Raw genomic sequence first — 20232 nt, 5'->3', positions numbered from 1 at the left:
GACAATATGATTGGAGGGGTTAAAGAAAGGTGTAGTTGTCCCACAGAGGGGAATTCAAAGAACATTGCCCAGGGATATACACCTGTGATTGAAGAGGACTTTCGACAGACACATCACACAGCCACATGCAGACTTACAGTACATTTTAGTCATGCCAATACACAGGCTTATAACAAAAATGTGTGTGTTTGGAAATTAGACACACAATTTCACCTCACTCAGATCAAAGACTTGGTTCATCAGATGTTCATGTTAAGTCATTGCAGTTTATTGTTTCATTTGTTAAACATTCTTCCAGAGCCAATAGAAACGGTGCCTATTATACTTCTTCTTCAAGTCCCATTAAAAGTCTCTATTTGGCTTCCAATATGTTTATATCGCTCATGTCATTTTGCAGAATGACAAGGAGTCAATGGAAGGTTGCTTGTAAGTGTATAAATGCAGTCTAGATGTAGAATTCAAATTAACCTATTAAAGGAGATCTATTATACTCACTTTCACCATTAATTATATCAGTCTGGGACACCTATTGAGTAGAGTTGCTAGATGTGTAGCTCAAAAACCTCTTTATTTATCTTGTACTGGTGTTGGTAAAATCCCTCCTTTCAGCCTCTGCCTACAATGGTTCATTTCAGCTACTGTCTCTTTAAGTCCCCCCTCCCAACGTGTCCACTTTTCTCTGATTAGCTAGCTTTGTTTGAAGTTGCAGAGAAATTTGAGTGAGCTTCCAGGAGGCGTGTCCTTAAAAAAGCTGCCGGGGATGGGCATGTCCTATAACTTTGCTCCATGCTTTGCTCTAATACGTTGGCAAATTCTTGTAACGCCTCCGACAGAGCCGCCGGAAACCAGGGATCCAGCAATTAAGCCAAAAAGCAGTGTATATTGTATTTTTAAAAAACTTCGCTGAAGTTTAGTATGGACATCCAACATAGTAACAATGTATGTATGTATTTAAATACAGATAAGAATAATAGATCACCTTTAAGAATGCAACAAAGTGTGTTTTTTATGAACTGGTAAGGTCAAATATAAAAAGAATGAACAAAACAGAAACACAACAAACTACAATAGAGACAACGTTTTTCACTCTTTATCTCATACGCTTTGAATATTTCCAGTATTCTTACAAGAGGGTTTGTGCTACACATCTGAGACATGCCTCAGAGATATTTATTGTTCTTTACTTCTTTTGTATTTCAGTTATTTCTCTGTATACTATGTGAATCAAGAATCCCCTTACCTGATTTCATTTGAAAGTGCTTGGGAGCCAAAATGTTCAGTTTGTTTTGTATTTTCTTTTCTCTTTGCCTTTTGAAAATGCGATGAATATTGAAAGTACTAAGACTCAGACCTCAAATATAACACTTTTAAATAAACCTGTTGCATTGTTTTTCAAATGATGTTCAAATATTGTATTCCATTTCAATGAATCAGAAAAAAAAATAAAAAAGCAAATAAAAGGAACACATCAAACTGGTGTAATGTTTTAAGGTTTTCTGTAAAATTGACAGAGAACAACATCCTGAAAACAAATAAATACAGGAGGCAAAAAAAAAAGGTACATTTACTCAACACATCTTTTTTTCCCAAGGCCAACAATTATGTGAAGTAATAAACATGCAATAATTTGCATCAAGTCTAACTTCTCAATTCTCTTCTTCAGGCCTGTGTTTGGAGGGAAGTTCTGTGAGGGTTCCTCAAGGTCCTACAAACTTTGTAACACTCAGGATTGTCCTGCCAACACCACTGACTATAGAGCGCAGCAGTGTGCAGAATATAATAGCAAACAGTTCAGAGGATGGTTCTACACCTGGAGGCCATACACCAGAGTGGATGGTATGATACGTTTTTTTACCTGTTTTTCAAAATGTAAAAAGAAAAATTGAAACGATTAAAGGGAAATTCTAGAGGAGGCTTTTTCATTTCTAGCCATGTCATTCATTGTATTCAACTTTTTTTGTTACCTGTGCTCATGTTCCTCCCAGACCAGGATGTGTGTAAGCTGTACTGCTTTGCTGAAGGCTACGATTTCTTCTTTGCACTGGCCAGCAAAGTTAAGGATGGGACACTGTGCTCACAGGACAGCTCTAACGTCTGCATCGACGGACTGTGTGAGGTAATACTTTGAAATGTCATGAAGTGAGACTGACGAAGAGAGATTTGATTGAAGAATGATTTCAAACGGTTTGGAGATGAGAGTTGAGCTGTACAGTTTAGAGGGGATTTATCAGTTAAAAAACATCAGTAGACACCCTTGCCTTGCTCTGTCACAACCCATTTTTACATCATAAGGAAAAATATGTCAGCGTGTCACCATATTTGGTAGTTTTCAACTGATGTGTTTTATTTTATAATATGATGAAATGTGGCATTCAACGTATACAATGTCAGAAGCAATGATGTTTTTTCTCCCTAGAGAGTGGGCTGTGACCGAGTGTTGGGCTCCACAGCGGTGCCTGATGCTTGTGGTGTGTGCAAAGGAGACAACTCCACCTGCAAGATCTACAAAGGACAGTACACTAAGCAGCTTTACACTAACCGTGAGTTGATCCACTGCTCTTTTGTTTCTTTCTGGTTTTCATTTGAGAAACTGTAGCTACTAGTTCTTTCTTTATCCTCGATGAATTTGATTGCATTTTATTTATTTTCTCAAACACAAACAAAAACATTTCTCCCAGAGTACTATGGGGTGGTGACCGTCCCTGCGGGTGCCCGGAGTATCCGTGTGATAGAACTAAATACGTCCAGCTCCTACCTGGCAGTCAGGGACACACAGAGACGCTACCACCTTAACGGACAATGGACGGTGGACTGGCCAGGAAGACACCCCATCGCTGGAGCTATTTTCGAATACAAGAGACCCTATAACCGACCAGAGAGTCTCATATCAACCGGCCCCACCAATGAGACACTAGTCATAGAGGTAAGAATCGGAGGATCCTGACGGTATTGTTCAATATTTATTATGATTATTTCATTTTTTAAATATCTAAAAACACCCTTTACTTGCTTGTATGGCTGTTAACCTTCTTTGGTTATTTCTGATCACTTAATGGTAGATGTAATTTCATGTATTTCATTTGCTCTTGTTTCTCCTGTAGATCTTGTTGCAGGGCTGGAACCCAGGTGTACGTTGGGAATACACTCTGAAGAAAGCAGATGAGAGAAGAAATCACATAAAACACAACTACACATGGGCTATCATACGCTCCCAATGTTCATTAACCTGTGCGGGAGGTAGGTTTATACATGAATGACACCTAAACATTATATCCTATTACACTTGCGATAGAAATCTGGTCAAAATGTGACTGAACTTGGACCCTTTTAAATGATGCACTAATGAAAAAGGACGGATCACCTTTAGATCTTCAATCCGGCTCAGCATCTAAAGCTCAGTCCAACCTCTGTGATCTATAATCAGGCTTTTAGCTGCAGTTTAAATGGGGATGGGGAGTTTTCCCATCATTAGGGGACATTAGCCGTTTCTGGTGGGGCCTGTTCTAAGGGACACCTGCTATTAAATGCACACATGAACATGCACATATAAGTTAAGCACACAAGAACACGCATGCAAGGCTTTGACCAGTGACCTTGTCCAATCAGAGGCCCTGTTTTTGAACTTGTACCCACACACACAAACATGAAAAAGCTGTTGTAATGACCTGAGCAGACCTTGTGCTTGAAGGTCTTTGTATATGCATGTGTGTATTTGTGTGTCTGTATGCATGTGAACAAAGCCCCCAGTGTAGAGTTCCTATTGATTGACACTTAGGGTTAAAGATCCCCACCCAGGCCTGTTGCAGTCCACCCTCACCACCTCAATGCCTTTGTGTCCTGATTGTAGGCCAAGATGGGTTGGGGGTCATTTGCTTTATTAAAGAGTGTGACTGACTAACGGGCCTGTATGAGTTAAGATGTGCAGATTGACCATGCCTGAGGCCAAATACCAACCTGGGGATCCATGAAGCCAGGATTCAAGTTTCACGTGAAGAAAAAAAAAAGCACTGTTGGCTCCTCATTTGTGGAAGGATTTAACAACAAACACATAAGGGCAATATGAGATGTTTATTAGATTCTGAGCAAGTAAATGTTTAAACCTAAAATTACAAACAGAAGTTAAAGCTCCTGTGAGGAGTTTTAGTTAGGAAACATACTGATGCCTCTATATGCACTACAAAAGCAGAAGATAACATCCGTGAAGAAATTGATTATATCTACAGTGTATAATTGTGTTTGAATGCCTGTAAATGCTGCTGCAGTATAGGTGCCAGACAATGTGATAAACAGAACCCTGCCTAAACAGTCTGTAATACATTGTCTTAGGCAAATATTTGTGGTGAGTGTCTATTAAAAAAAGCAAGATGATGATGTACTCAACAAGATTGGCAAAGAGCCAAAAGTTACCTCTTTGTGTCCACAGGGAGCGCCAGAATCAACACTAACAGAAAGTTCCTCAGATAAACTACATTACTAAAAAAGTAATCAAACTGTTCAAGTGTTGTCATAAGTTACAGAGAATCTCTTTTTTAAAACATGTGAAAGATGTGGTTAGAAAGCATTTTGAATAGGTCTCACATATTCAGTATGTGCTTAAATTTAATAGCTTCTTGACACGTGGCAACAACAAAAGGAAATGCTGTTTTGTTTTAAATCCCAAATATATTTTTTGTCCATGCTGTATTCTTAATGGGAGTGTCTTTTTGTGTCAATAATATACAATGCCGCTCTATATCATCATCTGATTCAACATAGAGAATGTGAGCACATAGTTTTGTTTTAATGGTATTTTATAGCCTAGACACAGACTGGTTAGATTGTAACTGTGAATGAAAATAATAAGTTAATGATGTGCCTAAGTTTAATATTTTGATTTATAACCTGTAGGTCAGATGAGTACCAAGCCAGCATGCTACAAAGACTTGAGAGTGCAAGTAAATACATCCTTCTGCAATCCCCGGTCAAGACCAGCCACTGGACTGATGCCATGCAACACCAAACCATGCCCTTCCAGGTAAGACGCGCTGCTCTTTTATACTGTATGTCAGTTTTGGGTTGGAGGTTAAGGGAAGTGATGGTTACTGAAGCTCATGCATCAGTTACTTATTTATATTATTTATATTATTTATACAATCAATGGATTCTGAGTTGCAATTGTTTCAGTTTTGATACCTGCTGAAAGAATGACTTCCCATCCGCCTCAGATATCTTCTATATATTGTATAGTGCTAATAGCAAACGTGAGCATGCTCAACTAAATCAAGACAATGATTTGAATGGAAATATTCCTTTAAATACACCGTTTCTGTGACTTGAATCACACAACTCATTTATCAAAAACATTTTGTTATGTCAATGATCATTTGTGGCTTCAGACATTTTTCAGTGACCTCATTGATATGTCTGCATTCTTTTAAGCTCTCAACCTGGATATGATTAACAATTGATATTTGGACAGTGCAGACATTTTCCTGGTAATTTTCTGATAAATATTTTTGGATGGAAACAGCCCTTCTAGACTTCAAGGTATGTCAATTGTTCAATTGCTCAGCTGACACGCCCTGGTCTGACTATAGGCCTGTAATGTTCTGTACGCTGTGTGACAGCCAAAAACATTGTTGGCTGTTACGGCTCAACATTCTGTACATGCATGTTCATGCTTGGAACTAGAGGAGACAGTTGTATAGGCCACCAGCCAAATACGTTGATACAGTAACTCAAACTCACCATGCTAACAGGGAGATTATTTTTCTCGACTTTGTCTTAATATCCTCTTTTCTGCGTATGTTCTTTCTGTATCTCTCACCCGACTTCTCCATCTTGCTGTAGTCCTTTGTCTATCTACCCTGTGACCTTTTAACCTTCCATCTCCCTTACCAGTATGACTGCCATGTGTTACTAGTCTACAACACTTACACATCTGTTCTGTAGTTTCTTGACATGCAGTGTCAAAAAGAGCTGTTTATTAGTTGAGTCGATTCTTCCAAACTTCCCACACTATCTCCTCATAATAATAGAAATGAAAGGTGTCAGGCAGCACTGACTGTATTCTCCACCCTTTCCCAGCCTAGTAGAGCACCTGTTCAATGATGATGACATTTTCCCCTCCCGTAAATGAAATAATAACTTACATTTTAGCCCAAACATGTGTTTGAGGAAAATAAGGGGGAGTTCCAGTGTGTAAACTGTGCATGTCTTGATCCAGTTCAGCACGATACCTCACCAGCTGTCATGAATGGTTAGTGCCTTTGTTTGTTCAAGACAGCAGGCAAAGAATTCTGTAAACCTTTTTTCCTGTAGCTTCATTTTGGGACCCAAGCTTATAACATAAAGTTTTCCAAGACCCATTTCTTGGGTAAGAGTTGTTCAGTATACCAAATGCACGACAGCCTGAATTGATGGAGCATGTTTGTGTCATCCAATCATTGGTAATCCTCAGGATTTTCCTGACAATGTTGCACTAGAAACAAGCTCTATAGTCATTTTTAGTTGGGGCCCAATGCAAGAATTTCTAACCTATGACGAGGTTCTGGCCAAGAAGGCTTTTTTCTTGATGTTGTTTAACGTCACTGCTGTCACTTGGAGTGACACAAAGTTCCTCTTGATGATACAAGACAGAAAGCGAGTGGGAGCGAGATCCACTAAAGGTTCTGTGGTTTCAGGGTGTGATTCTGTGGGATCTTGGCTCAGCTAAGTTGGTTGGTCACTGTCTTTACTCCTCACATGCAGGGCCAAGGCAGAGGATAAAAGATCAGTCAATGTGGTCCATTTCTACAGAGCGGACATCATAGGGAGTGGTGCACCCGTTGACAGTCCAGACATGTATGAACACACAGACATAAAGACAGACATAAGGGAAATGTCCGCCCTTGTCTGTGCTGCTCTGGACAGTGTCATGAAGGGTAAGAAACTTGCCAGAGAACCAATCAGTGGAAGACACTCTTTGGATAAAACTGGATTTAATGACACAGGAATTTGAGATTAAGCCACAAAATATTAAAGAAGAGATAAAATATGTTTTGTAGCATTTATGACTGGTAATAAGGCACAACACTAAAAAAAAAAAAATCAAGTCTATGCACTGACCAACAGAGAGGCAGCGAGTCATTCCTGCAGCAGCTGTGGCTTCCTGTGAGTACATTTTGAATGTGGGTTTGGATTCATCATTTCTCTGCTATCAGATCTACCTGATCTCCTGTGCCTTTGTAAATCCTGTAAGTAAAGGTCACCAGTACAAGATACAGAACGGACGCACTATCGGTTTGGTTTAACATTGCTAACTGTTCCAATAGATAATCTAGCATGGTGTCTACACAGGAGGTATAGTATTAGCAACATGTAAGCAGAGCAAAAGGTCACCATCTCCATTAATAATGAGAGACAATCACTGGAATATCTGACGGAGGTCTTAATAAAGATGGAGGTGCCATATTTTTACAATGTTTCACAGAGATAAGGGATCGCAGCTGCAGACCAAATATTCCCATACAAGAAAGTCATTAACCTCTCTATCAAATTCATGGGTTAAATGTTTATTTTCTAGCGATAAATTGTATGTATAACATGGATTCCCTTGAATGAACTGCTGAACAGTTTCAGTAGATTCCTTTCTTCTCGAAGCAGCGTTTAGTTTGAGACTTTTGTCTGCTTCTTGTTGAGGCGTCAATTCCTCCATGCCGCTGTTCTGAATATTCCTATGTCCACTCTTTGCATTGGTCTGAAATTACAGCCAAGTCCTTGCAAATGAAGTGGAGGCTGCTGACAAGTTGTGCGTTGATTTACGAGAAAGCAGCTTAGCTGAGGAAGTGGTCTCATATTGGTCAGTGTGACCTGTGGATGTCCTGAATAAATTCAGTTGTATTGTGTCCAAATGTGACTTTTTCCTGTGCATGCAAAATCTGTTTTGTTATGCTGAAGCCAAGCCTAAAATATCTTTAGAACTGTCGTTACTTCTCCACAATAAAACTCAATGCCAGAGAGGAAAACAATACAGCCTTTTCCCCTTTTTCTACCAGGACATTAAAGCTTCTAGTATTATGATTCACTTCACACAAACTCATGCTTTATGATACCACTGGCTATCAGCTGTTGTCTGGAAGACGGACATACACAAACAAACACAATTTTGTGCAGCTCGCCTTTTGAACACGAAAAAATAATCCCTCCATTCCCCCTCAAACCCCCACACAGGACTACCTCACTGGACTGTAAAATACAATATAACATACATCACAAACGTGCAATATATTTATCTGTATAGTCATTTTACACATAGCTTTTCTTTTTATATCTATTTATATCTGCACCTTATTTCTTCTATGTAAATACTTGCTGCTGTTTTTATCCTGCACTACAACGAGCCAAATGCAACAAAATTTTGTTCTTATCTGTACTGTAAAGTACAAGTTTGAATGACAATAAAGAAAGTCTAAGTCTAAGTCTAAGTAGGAGTTAACATTGACTTTCATTCATTGCAGAGAGCAAACGCAAACAGTTTACCATTAGGCAAAACACCTTTACGCTTATACCTAAATTCACACCTTACGCCTTATCCTCAACCCAGATATATGCAGACTTCAGGTTCTCATATGTTTATAGCTGAACATTTTACAAATAGGTAACAAAAACACCATGCCACACACACACACACACACACACACATACACACACACACACACACACACACACACATATACTTGCAGAATCAGAGGAAGAAGACACTGCAGGCACAGAGAGGAACAGTGGTGGTGTCTGATTACTTTGAAACCCACTCCGATCCAAATTATCTCACCCCCTCATCAAGACTCCTAAGTGACACTTTGTCTACTGCACCCCACCAAAGGAACTGCAGTCCAAAACTATTGTCCAAAACTATTGCTGAATTTTACTGCTGTTTCAGAAATACTTTTCTCAGTATTATGCAGGCCACCAATATTATGTAATCAGCACTGAAATCATGGAGACCCACTTACGTTGCCATTTATCTCATGTGTTATAGTAACCAACAGCTGTGTGAGAGGGGATTTTCTTTTTCCTCTGCAGCATCAGTGTCTGCTCAGTGTGTGTTGTTTTGGAACAGGTATCCTAGGAAAAATCCTGCATAATTACTACCGAGCCATTTCATTGTCACTGACATAAAGTAACGATGGTGCTGACAGGAGACATATATACAGTATATAAAGTCATAAGAAATAGGAAGCTGTGCCTTCCAGAGCTTTGTTAGCTCAGAGGTTTTAAGTCATAGTGGCATGATTGCTGTTCATTGTGTCATCATGTGTGGTAATGTGCTGTAGTCATTCCTGCTTCGTTTCACTGGTATATTCAATAAAAACAGATTCTGTGTAAGCACAATGCAGCTCTGCCAGCTTCACAGATTATCCCAACACAAGCCAAAAACTTCATACAGTTGTGAGTCAAGCAAATGTTATGTTAGGATAGCTACCACTGTACTCCACCTTCAGACCAAACTATTAACTATATGGTTTTTATTAGAGTTATTACTGTTGCCATGGTGTCTTTGTGCTCAACAGCACATCTTTTTAGTTAATCTATAAAGCAGAATTATAGCTCAGCATAAAAATACAGAGTGTAGAAAAAGCCTTACCACTCACTGTTATCTGACAAGTTGACATACATGTTGTAGAACATTACTGTGTATAGGGCTGTATTGCCAAAGAGTCAAATTATCTTATTTTTTTTACACATGCAAAAAGATTTTTTTGAAAATAAGGGTCCAACTCAATGAATGAAGCTCCTTACCCCCTCTTGTGGCCTCCAACAGCAGATGTTGTTGTTCAGTTACCATGGACATTGATTGATTGTAATCAGATGTCCTAGCTAATTCTTTCTCATAGGCTAAATTTACCCACATGGTGGTTGATACAAAGGTGTTACGCATCACACTTCAAAAGTCAAAGACTGACGAGTCAAAGACTGACGAATTAATACAAAGTTAAACAACAATTAAATTAAATTTTAGCCGATGGTCGTTTTAGTATTAAAAATGTATATTGGAACAATTTCAAAATGGTCTCCCTATATATTTATTCAACTAGAAAACCAGAAGACATGCTTTACATTACATACACAATATTACTTTGTAAATAATGTGTGAGAAATTGTATTTGGAGTTTCCTGTTTTTGTGTCATGCTGATAGTAGGCAAAGTAATTATGTTACTTTTGCTAAATGGATTGGATTGCAGTCAGGAAACACAACATTTCAGAAGTGAGGCTGGCACACATCAATTAGCACATCCAGAAATCTCAAACAAACCAGGCTTTATCTGATGAGTCACAGTCTGTGATCACACTGGCATTATCTGATAGACAGAGACAATGACTGTTTCATTTCCAGGTTTCAGGTGGTACTTAGCTGCTTACTCATCCCTAAGGCAACGATAGGTACGACAGATGCTTAATTTCCCTTCAGCTTTAAACATATATACACACACACACACACACACACACACACACACACACACACACACACACACACACACACACACACACACACACACACACAAACACACACACACACCTCTTGTCTGCAAGGTGTGCATCCATTTATTCCTTGAGCCCTCTGTCTTCCCCATACTGTAGTTTATCTTGGTCTTGCTGTCTGCCTCTGTCACAGAGAACCCTTTGAGGTTAATTGTGAGACCTTTTGTCCCACCTCTCTGCCATCTACACACACACACACACACACACACACACACACACACACACACACACACACTCACTAAAGAGCAACAGCAGGCTTGGACATAAGACCTGAGATCTTCAGGCCATTACTGGGTGTCTTCAGCTGTAAACATAACCTTAGTGGCCTAGAGACTTTGATGTGACGTTTTTTTTTTCTTCTCAGTGACATGTCCAACCCTGTCCTACCGTGTATATACAAACACACGCACCCACAAACACTTTCAGACTGATATCACCAAGCAGCCAGCCAAGGATGGCTGTCACTCAAACTGTGTAGTGCTCAGGTTGCAGTCCTACCCGTCTCTCAGCGAGGATTTGTCGTGCTGTGGTTTTATGACAAACATACACTCCTGTCTGCTTGTTTGTCTGTCTCGCTGTCTGTATCATTTAAAAGTCATTTATAAATATACTCAAATTAACATTCCCTTTACACAACATCTCCCTTGCTTCCTCCTGGTGATCTCGTCTGAAATATTGATGCTCCACTCTGCGATCACTTTTAACTTTGCCTGCTTTTCTTTCTGCTACTTTCTCTCTTGTGTGACATTCCAACACTTGCAGAGCCCCACACACACACACACACACACACACACACACACACACACACACACACACACACACACACACCCACGCACACACACCACCCCTATCAGCGTTTACTCACTAATGGATTTGTGTGTTTACTCTGCGATGAAGAAGCAGTGATAATAGTGGCTGTAAAGTAATCTCACAACTGTTTACACTCATCTCTGGGGCCTATCTCTTTCATTATCCACAGCTGAGACTGCTCAGCTGTGCATGTGTGCTGACGTATGCACAAGAGAACAAGGTATTACAAAATTACAGACCTATTTTGTTTGTTTTCAGGAAAATTTGACAGATTGTTAGTGTTGCAATGCATGATATATTGATGTGTAGCTCTTGGGGACTGATAATAAAAACAACAATGAACTTGTAGAATGCAATCAATCTCTTAAGGTCAAATATTAACACTTCATCAAATATGTTTTTACGTTATAAGAGATGCTTTATTGATGTTGCAAAATTCATTCTGTCAGTAAGTGTTATCAGTGCATGATTCGACCATTTCTTTAAAATCTTACGTCTAGATGATTTTATATTACATCTGACCATCACTCTTTCAAAACCTTTGTCATCTGTTGTGGAGTTCCTGGTGGGATCAGGACCCATCGAGCTTTAGATATACAAACCTAGACTTTGAATTTGATTAAAAACATAAAAGTTCTCATATAACAGAGTAAATAATAGGTAATCCATCTTTTTTGCAATTGGCTGCAGTCTAAACTTTCAGGCTGCATTTCCATGCTTTTGCACTCCCAGTTATGATCATTTCCAGATCTCACATTTCATATTTAACGCTCATAAAATATAATATAATAAAGTTACAGTTATGTTGTACTGTTTGGTTTTCTGATTATGAAATTAATTTGTGTATCCTGGTATATTAGAGTTGCTCGTCATGGTGAAATCAACCAGAACTGATTTCAGTTTCACATCTGTCCAATGCATGCCTTGTATTTAGACCTTTTTGTTAAACTAAACTGAAACATATTGCATTTGTATCTTTGCACATGTGTTCATTTATTTCACAGAGCATCTGACACATTTTTGAGAATGCATCAGTGTCTTGCACTTTGTGGGCTCTCTCTGCATTCATAAACTGTGAGCTGAGACAAAAACGTGTTCTGGACTCACCAAAACATGCAGGCCAGACTAGACAGTGGTCACCAGTCCATCCCTGCAGATCATACTATTCTGAGGCCCTGCACGTCTTTCATTTTGCTGCGTGTGCAACCACTAAGTAAGTCCAAACTGGCATTACATCATGGAAAAAAGGTATTGGATGCCCACCCTAATTTAGAGCATGATATCATTCTGTCTCAGTGTGTGGATGAACTCGGATATAAGCAGAGAAACACCCAGACACTGACACACGTGAAAGCTCACACACACACACACTTAGTGGTCCAGCCATAAACACTGGTCAGAGGTTATTTAATGCCCTTGGTGATAATCCAAACAGCGTCATTTAGACCACAGAGGTGATTCGACACTGTCCAAAGGATATCTGAAGAGTCGTGCTCCTGTGCACAGAGTCTGATGCTTACTCATCCTCCAATAACACTCACTGTAAAACTAGAGGCAAAGATCACAAGATGAGCTGTAACTTTATAGGGTATTAATCTGCATATGAGTATACTGGTGCCAGAGGGCTCATTAAAGGGATGCATTTACACACATGCATTACAAGTGCAGGTCTTTTAGTATTAATTCAAGTTAGAATATGTCACCATCATCATCAAGCACATTAAAAGCTATATTTCACCTTCTGTGAGGAATCTGATACCCAAGATGTGACGTGGTGGTGTAAGAGGGCCAAAGTAAGATTTGAATCAGTATGCCAGCAGTGTGATATTATGATGTAGCAAGCTGTTAAATGTTCCTACATCACCAATCCATAATATAAGCTACCACACGTTAACAATTATGCAGGCCTAATGTCTCAAAACATGTCTCAGATCTTCATGTAAATCCAAACATTTGCTATAGTTGGTCTTGTGCTAGCATTTACTTGTGCATTGGGTTACCGTCTTGCATTGTTGCATTTTTATGTTTTTCAAGTTCCCCTCAAATCTTCCCTTGATGCAATAGAGTGTATCTACATCCTGACAAACAATAACGCAGATGGAATGTATCCATTCATAATATTTACTTAGATCTGATTACTTGTATATTGTCATTTAAAGATGTACTCTTTAAACAAGATTCCAAGGGAGGGGTGCAGCTAATTAATACAAATACAGTTTAGCATGTTCATATATACAACTCTACATGCTGACAGTGTTGTTTTGGGATTGTTTGGGGTAGATGAGGCTGGAATGGCATTTTTGGGAGAGGATGTGATGAAGGCTGGAGTTGCCTGTATCTTGTGTTTGGGGTAACAAAGGATTGATGCAATGAAGCTTTGTGGATGATAGAAGAAAGAATAGGAGGCTTGGGGATTTAGACATGTGGTGTACTGGGGGGGGGCTGTGTTGGAAAATGCCCTAATAATATAACAACTGAACTGAGCACTCTTCAGTCGAGGGACTGTGTCTCTAAGACCCAGGTCAGGGGCTTAATAATGCTGGATCTGTCTGACATGTTCAACAATCCATAAATGATGAATTAAATATCTGGTGGTTTTTAGTGTTAGTGCTGATGAGGGCCTAAGTTACAGTTTAAAAGTACAACGGCTGTCCTGACTTGATCTGAAGCCAGGCAGCCATGACCACCATGGGGACTTGGGTCTGAACAACCAAACTTCTCTTTGGTCAGCAATATCAAAACCCTTATATTTGGAAACTGAGACAGATGCTAATAATTAAATCTGTGTATTATACACATCACTGGTATCAATCTGCCAAGGACGTTCTTATTAAAAATGGGTTTTGGTACTGAAAATAACAAGAAACAAAATTCAGGCTACACCGCATCTGGCAAATATACATGCATTCTTTTCACCTCAGTGTTTTGAATATAAAAACTGTAGGAAGTTGAGTGTGTTTAAATGCAGGTGTTAAGAGTTAGAAGTTGTCAAAAAACTATGACAGAGACCTGAAAACTCTACTTCAGTAAAGTAACTGTAATTTGTTTCTTCCCATCTCTGTACAACACAGGGTCTCCTCTATAAGTGTTATCTTTGTACGGTGATCATGTCATTTGTGGATTCCCACAGGCCTGTCTGAAAAAGTGATTGAGGAGTCGTGCATGTTGACTCAGCGGCCTTGTGTTGTGTTGTCCCAGCTGGTCTGTAGGAGAGTGGGGGGTGTGCAGCCGGAGCTGTGGAGGAGGGGCGCAGACGCGGCAGGTCCAGTGTGACCAGAGAACCAGCCAAACCAACGTAGACGCCCTGGCCGACTCTCACTGCGCTCAGCCCGTTCCTGCCAGGAGGCAAGCCTGCAACACGCACAGCTGTCCCCCAGTTTGGACCAGTGGGCCGTGGTCACAGGTGAGCATGTGTGGAAGTAAAGCAGTGGCAGATCAGGAAAACTCTCGTTGTGCCCACACTGAGGGATGGTAGTAAAGACATACAGCTGTTGAAGTTCTGTGCCTCCAGGAAATCGAGATTGCAACCATCAACACAAACTCAAATTCTTTTGCATTCTGTGAAACCTTTTAAAACATTGAACAGCCAACCTACAAATAAAATACAATCCTGAGTGTCTAATAGAGATTTTTACAATGTTTCAGTTTTGTCAGCTATAAGCCGTCCACTTGGCCACTTTCCAATGTCTTTTTGACCAATCAAAGTTACTATCTTTGCCCAAAGTAGCAAACGTTCCACCACAGACTTAGTTAACGATGTGTGTGTCAGCATCAACCTAAACTGCATAAATGAAGTAAATAATGGGAAAAAAAATGATAACAGGGCATGTGGGTATCATTGCAATGTGCGTACACAGTAAGAGATGAGACATTCCATGGCTGTTCACTTTAGTTTCATTCACTTTTCACTCATTCTATTTGTTATCTTGACTCAGAAATCGACTGGTAGTGTTATCAGAACACAGAGAGCTTGCTCAGCCGACAGATGGTATTATAGGAATGTCCAAGGTCCACACAGAGGATATGTAATGCATTATACAGAAAAGCCTCCCAATATGCTTTTACAATTTATTTTTCAAAAGCTGCTACTAAATGAAGCATTTTAGGCTGTCACAATCACAGAAAAAGCCTGTGAGATCCTGAAGGGACTGGTAGTAATTCACTTCAAAGTCACACACTTGCACTCAGCATAAAGAACTTCACACAGTGTTGTTCAGTGAACTCGAGCATTGATGGCTTCACCACATTTTATGACTCTGATCTCAGCGGCTTTAAACTCTGAATGTACCCATGAGACCTCGTGTTCTGTTCTCTGTCCAATCCCCATACGTTGTGCCTGGTGACTTGTCGCACTGTTAAACTTATTTAACTGCCATTTCACCCCAAATATCCTTTACTACCTGCCACAAATGGTGTCCAGTTGACTTCCTCTCTGTGACTCTGAGGCCCGGTGAAGTGCGTCACAGCTCTGGTTTCTTGGCTGTAGAGCAACACCTTCAAGGTTTTGATTCAGGCTGTGCCATAAGATTTTGCCCGGGATCAGAATGAATATTCAGGGAGTTGTTGGACTATACCTCAAATGAATTATTAAAGACGCAAAGCACAATAAGTGACTGTGTGGAGGATTTGAAAATATGGTGCTGAAATGCTTCCTGTGCAAAGTTAAGATAATTGACCTTTGACATTTTTTTCTCAGCAGAAGTCATGTAACAGCTTTGTTATGTCAAACGGTGTTAACTTTAATCAGTCGTTCAAGGAGAAATAAGGTGTACAAGCTAACTCTGAAGAGATTTGTGTACAACTAATATACCTGAAGAATTTTCCTCTACCAGGCATAATGAGAAAGATTAAGCATCAAAGAACATGAAATATCAAAATGTTCATGTTTCTGTTTTTGGCAGTGTTCTCGTAAGTGTGGCAACGGCCTGAAGAAGAGGACAGTGTTGTGTACAAGCACCAACCCAGGTGCCCAGAAACAAACAATGGCAGACAGCGTGTGTGCAGGCCTGCAGAAACCTGCAAGTCAAGAATCCTGTTTCATCAAACGCTGCCAGAAACAACGCAAAGTCCAGTGGTTTGTCTCCACATGGCAAGAGGTAATTCAAGTTCTGTTTTTTTTTTCCAAAGAACATCTGACTAATGTAGGATGTATTTTCTTTGGGCAACGTAACTTACTTTTCTCTCTCAATTTCCTGTATGTTCCTTCCCTCTTTGATCGTTCAGTGCTCAGTTACATGTGGTCGTGGTTATCAGGCACGCTTCATCAAGTGTGCAGAAAAGGTGTGTATTGAATATCAAAGTTAACTCAAGTAACCGTGCTTGGAAGTTCATAGTTATTAAATAGATAGTTTTATATCATCATAAATGCAACAATTCATTGCTTTAAGTTTTTTTTTTTAATCTCCACCAGTTCAATGTGGATATGTTTTGTTTGCTTTACTCTGTTGAGGTTTTTTTAGCCTGTAATGGCATCTAAAAGTATTCTTTATTTATATTATAAAGGACACTGCGGGAAAATACAGAGAGCTTGCTGCCAAGAAGTGCCACCATGTCCCCAAACCCACAGTGGAGCTCCAGCGGTCCTGCTTTCTGCCCGAGTGCCCCGTCCGCACGACTCCACCAATCCACCGATGGAGCACACATCATCGCACCTATCCACCTCAACCCCTCCCTCAACCTCCATCTCAGCCAGAGTGGCACTCATCCCCTTGGTCTCAGGTACATTACCTCAGAGCAAGATAGTTGAATATTGCAAGGAGCACTGACTTCCACTCCATGTTATTTCTGCTTTGGTTGTTGCTACTTTGTAGAATCAACATCATTTGGAAAATGGGGATGGACAGGGAATGCATGATTTAAGAGATTCATAGTGCTCATCATTAAAGTTTTGTTATTTTTTTACTCTACAGTGCACAGTGACATGTGGAGGAGGAGTGCAGGCCAGGACTGTCCAATGTCTGGTCCAAGGGAAGCCCTCTCCAGGCTGTGCTCTCCACCTTAAACCCTCCATGTCCCAGGCCTGCAACACCAACTTCTGCCCACAGCCTGAGAAGAAAGGTACTCAAGCTCTGATACTATTTAGTACTACCTTATTGCTACTGTACACAAAACTGAGCTTGGTATAATCTATTGTCTATAATTCAAGTCATTCCTTCTCTCTTGTTTTCTGCAGATGTTGCCTGTAGGGATTACTTCAACTGGTGTTACCTGGTGCCCCAGCATGGAGTCTGCAACCACAAGTTCTACGGCAAGCAGTGCTGCCAATCCTGCTCAAATTCAAACCTGTAAGCACACAGGTTGAGTCTGTCTGTGGCACAGACAGAGAGGCAGTTAGATAGACATAAGACATTGTTTGAAGCCCAGGCTTGAAAAGACAGCGTTTCTGCTTTAAGCGTGTGGCGAGCACTGAAGAACAAATGACATTTCTATGGAAGTGCAAAAAAAAAAAAGAAAAGAAAGTTGCAGTACCCTTTCTTCTCCATGCGATGCCGGACATCTGGATACAAGAACATGATGCTGACAGCACTATAAAAGAATGTGATTAGGACAGTACAATTACAGGAGAGACATATGAGGAAGAACGGGTGTAATGGGGATCTTGATTAAAGCGAAGAGGTCTGACATTTCCAAGAGAAATGGAAAACCTGAAAAACCCCAGTTTTGTTTCTATACTGTTTGTAATGAAACATGTCTGTGCCCATGACACTAAACTTCTTCCATTCAACCAAAGGCTAAAGATGGTGGGCCAAGATAAAAAACAAAATGCTTAACGATGTTTCAGGCATTGCCAAGCTACAACACATAATACGCCATGTTCTGCACTGCAAATTCTAATCAATTAGAAATCCGAAGTTGGGTAATTAAAATGGATTTCAAAGGAGTGAATAAGGCAATATAAGTTTTAATAGACGTCTTGATGAAAAACAGCCCTGGAATAATCAAAGTGGGATTCTTTGATAGCGGGACAATAACAGGAAGCTTGGCTTTGTTTTGTAAAAGAGAAGAAAAAAAACGAAAGAAAATAAAATGCGTCGAACAAGAGAACGGGTCATGGCGGTGTGAACTGACTTTCATACTCAGTGGTGCTACGTCGTCTTGTGTCACATCAACAATGTGAAATCACAAGTTTCAGGAAAGAACAAATGCATTGTGTGACCAGTGTACAGTATTGTTTGTTTTATTTATTGGCTTTACAATACAGCTTTGCTGAAAGACTGTATTAATAAGCAGTATAATTGTGTCCTTTTAATATGCTACCCTAAGCTCATTACCTTTATATTTTGTACTTTTTTCATAGGATTTCATGCTGACGAAACGCACCCGTTTTCATTTAAAACGTTTGTTTTATTTCTAAATACGAAAATCATGTGATGTCAAAAGTACAATTTAGCAATATTAACAGTGACTGAAGTTTTATTTACATCTTCACCAATGACTGAAGTATGAGCATGATGGTTGAAGAGTCACCGCTCCACTGTCAGGTTTCATGGTCCTACATTATCACACTCGTCATGTTAAAGCATTGAGATGGCACAAAAATAATGCAGTATTTATTGGTTAAGGATTCAAAGCAATGAAAGATGATGGCTAATGCTACTCCAATGTGATTTGTACTGTGTAAGTGAAAAACAATAAACAACTGTGTGTCATGTCAGCATCTCAGCTGTGTCCTGTCCTGAATTCATTCTTTTAGCTGAGTTATTGAGTGAATTAGTGTGACAATTTTAAAACTAACTTCATATTTGCAAATGTAAAATAAAAGCTAAAAAGAAAACTCGGGAAGATACCTGATTCCTTTACTCGTACTTTTTTTGGCTGAAGTCTTAAGCATGCTGTCATTAAAGCCCAAATGAGTTATCAACATACAGAAACAATACAGAAGTGATCGTGGTAAATCAAGAAAATTCAAGGATTCAACATCAAGAGTTACTGAAGCTTGTGCAGGCTGAACTAGGTTTCATTCAAGCCCTGCTACTAGCTAGTTTAGAATATTTTAACCTGCAGTCACCATTTTCAAATACTAGGCACAGTGCAAATGGTCTAGTGATGTATATAAAAATGTACTCATAAAATCCATCATCATAAGCAGAGGTGGGACAAAGTCATTGTTTTTGCAAGTCACGAGTAAGTCTCAAGTCTTTGGTCTCAAGTAAAGACAGACAAGTCCCGAGTCAAGTCCCGAGTTCAAAACTTTGCAACAGTCCCTCATCTTCTCCTCACCTGCTGTTCGCCGGTGGCTCCTCTCGTCTCTGTTCTTGCTCTGAACACTGTCACCTCACTCCTCCTGATGCTTCACTGTCATCACATCTGATTGGTTGCGCAGCACACACTCACACAGCAGTGCAGTGCATTCAGTCAGTGCATGGTACACACCTCTGGAAATAACCATGTAGCCCAGAACAAAGCTCTAGTCTTCAGTATGCAATATAACGCAACACATAAGCCAGTGCCTTGACTAACTGTAATGCCAATATGGTATTAGCCATTTCAACACCTATGACATACTGTGTCTGGGATTTACTCTTTAGTCATTTCTCAACAAGTCAAGGAGACACAGATGCCCCAAACAAGATCCCCATTGTCATAATCCCAGAGGCACAGCCTTCAGGCCTACAGAGAATCAGAGAGAGGAGAGGAGAAGGAAAAGAAAGGGGGGAGGAGTGAGGCCGGTGCTGTCATAGAAAAATGCTCTGAGAAAGAGAGAGGTGTGTATAGAGAGAGAAAGGGGTTTTCCTCCTCGTCAACCACCTCTCTGTAGTTGATTTATTGTTGGTCAGCTGTGGGCACTGTCTAACAGTGTGTCTTATGTGTACATGCTGTATTACAGTATGAGTGTCGGCCAGGGCAGAAGTTGTTATTGTTTTAATCCCAAGAAAGTGTCTACAAGGTGATCAGAACTGTTTTCATTACTTAATGCCAGT

At 39.9% G+C, this 20232-nt stretch overlaps 1 protein-coding gene across 1 annotated transcript in view; it reads left to right on the top strand.

The window, feature by feature from the left end:
• LOC109984431 (A disintegrin and metalloproteinase with thrombospondin motifs 16) overlaps positions 1 to 18973 on the top strand; it is a 52992-nt gene extending 34019 nt beyond the window's left edge. The window contains exons 13-24 of the mRNA XM_020634578.3: positions 1664 to 1836; positions 1986 to 2116; positions 2417 to 2540; positions 2679 to 2923; positions 3102 to 3237; positions 4888 to 5014; positions 14510 to 14714; positions 16213 to 16407; positions 16535 to 16591; positions 16814 to 17029; positions 17221 to 17368; positions 17484 to 18973. Of these exons, the coding sequence (XP_020490234.1) occupies positions 1664 to 1836; positions 1986 to 2116; positions 2417 to 2540; positions 2679 to 2923; positions 3102 to 3237; positions 4888 to 5014; positions 14510 to 14714; positions 16213 to 16407; positions 16535 to 16591; positions 16814 to 17029; positions 17221 to 17368; positions 17484 to 17599 (1873 nt within the window). The 3' untranslated portion in view covers positions 17600 to 18973. The remainder of the gene's footprint in view (positions 1 to 1663; positions 1837 to 1985; positions 2117 to 2416; positions 2541 to 2678; positions 2924 to 3101; positions 3238 to 4887; positions 5015 to 14509; positions 14715 to 16212; positions 16408 to 16534; positions 16592 to 16813; positions 17030 to 17220; positions 17369 to 17483) is intronic.
• The last annotated feature ends 1259 nt before the right edge of the window (positions 18974 to 20232 follow it).

This window comes from Labrus bergylta, chromosome 8, assembly GCF_963930695.1.
Source record: "Labrus bergylta chromosome 8, fLabBer1.1, whole genome shotgun sequence".
NCBI lineage: Eukaryota > Metazoa > Chordata > Actinopteri > Labriformes > Labridae > Labrus > Labrus bergylta.
The sequence above is the reverse complement of the archived record's forward strand: the minus strand, read 5'-3'. Positions and strand labels throughout refer to the sequence as shown.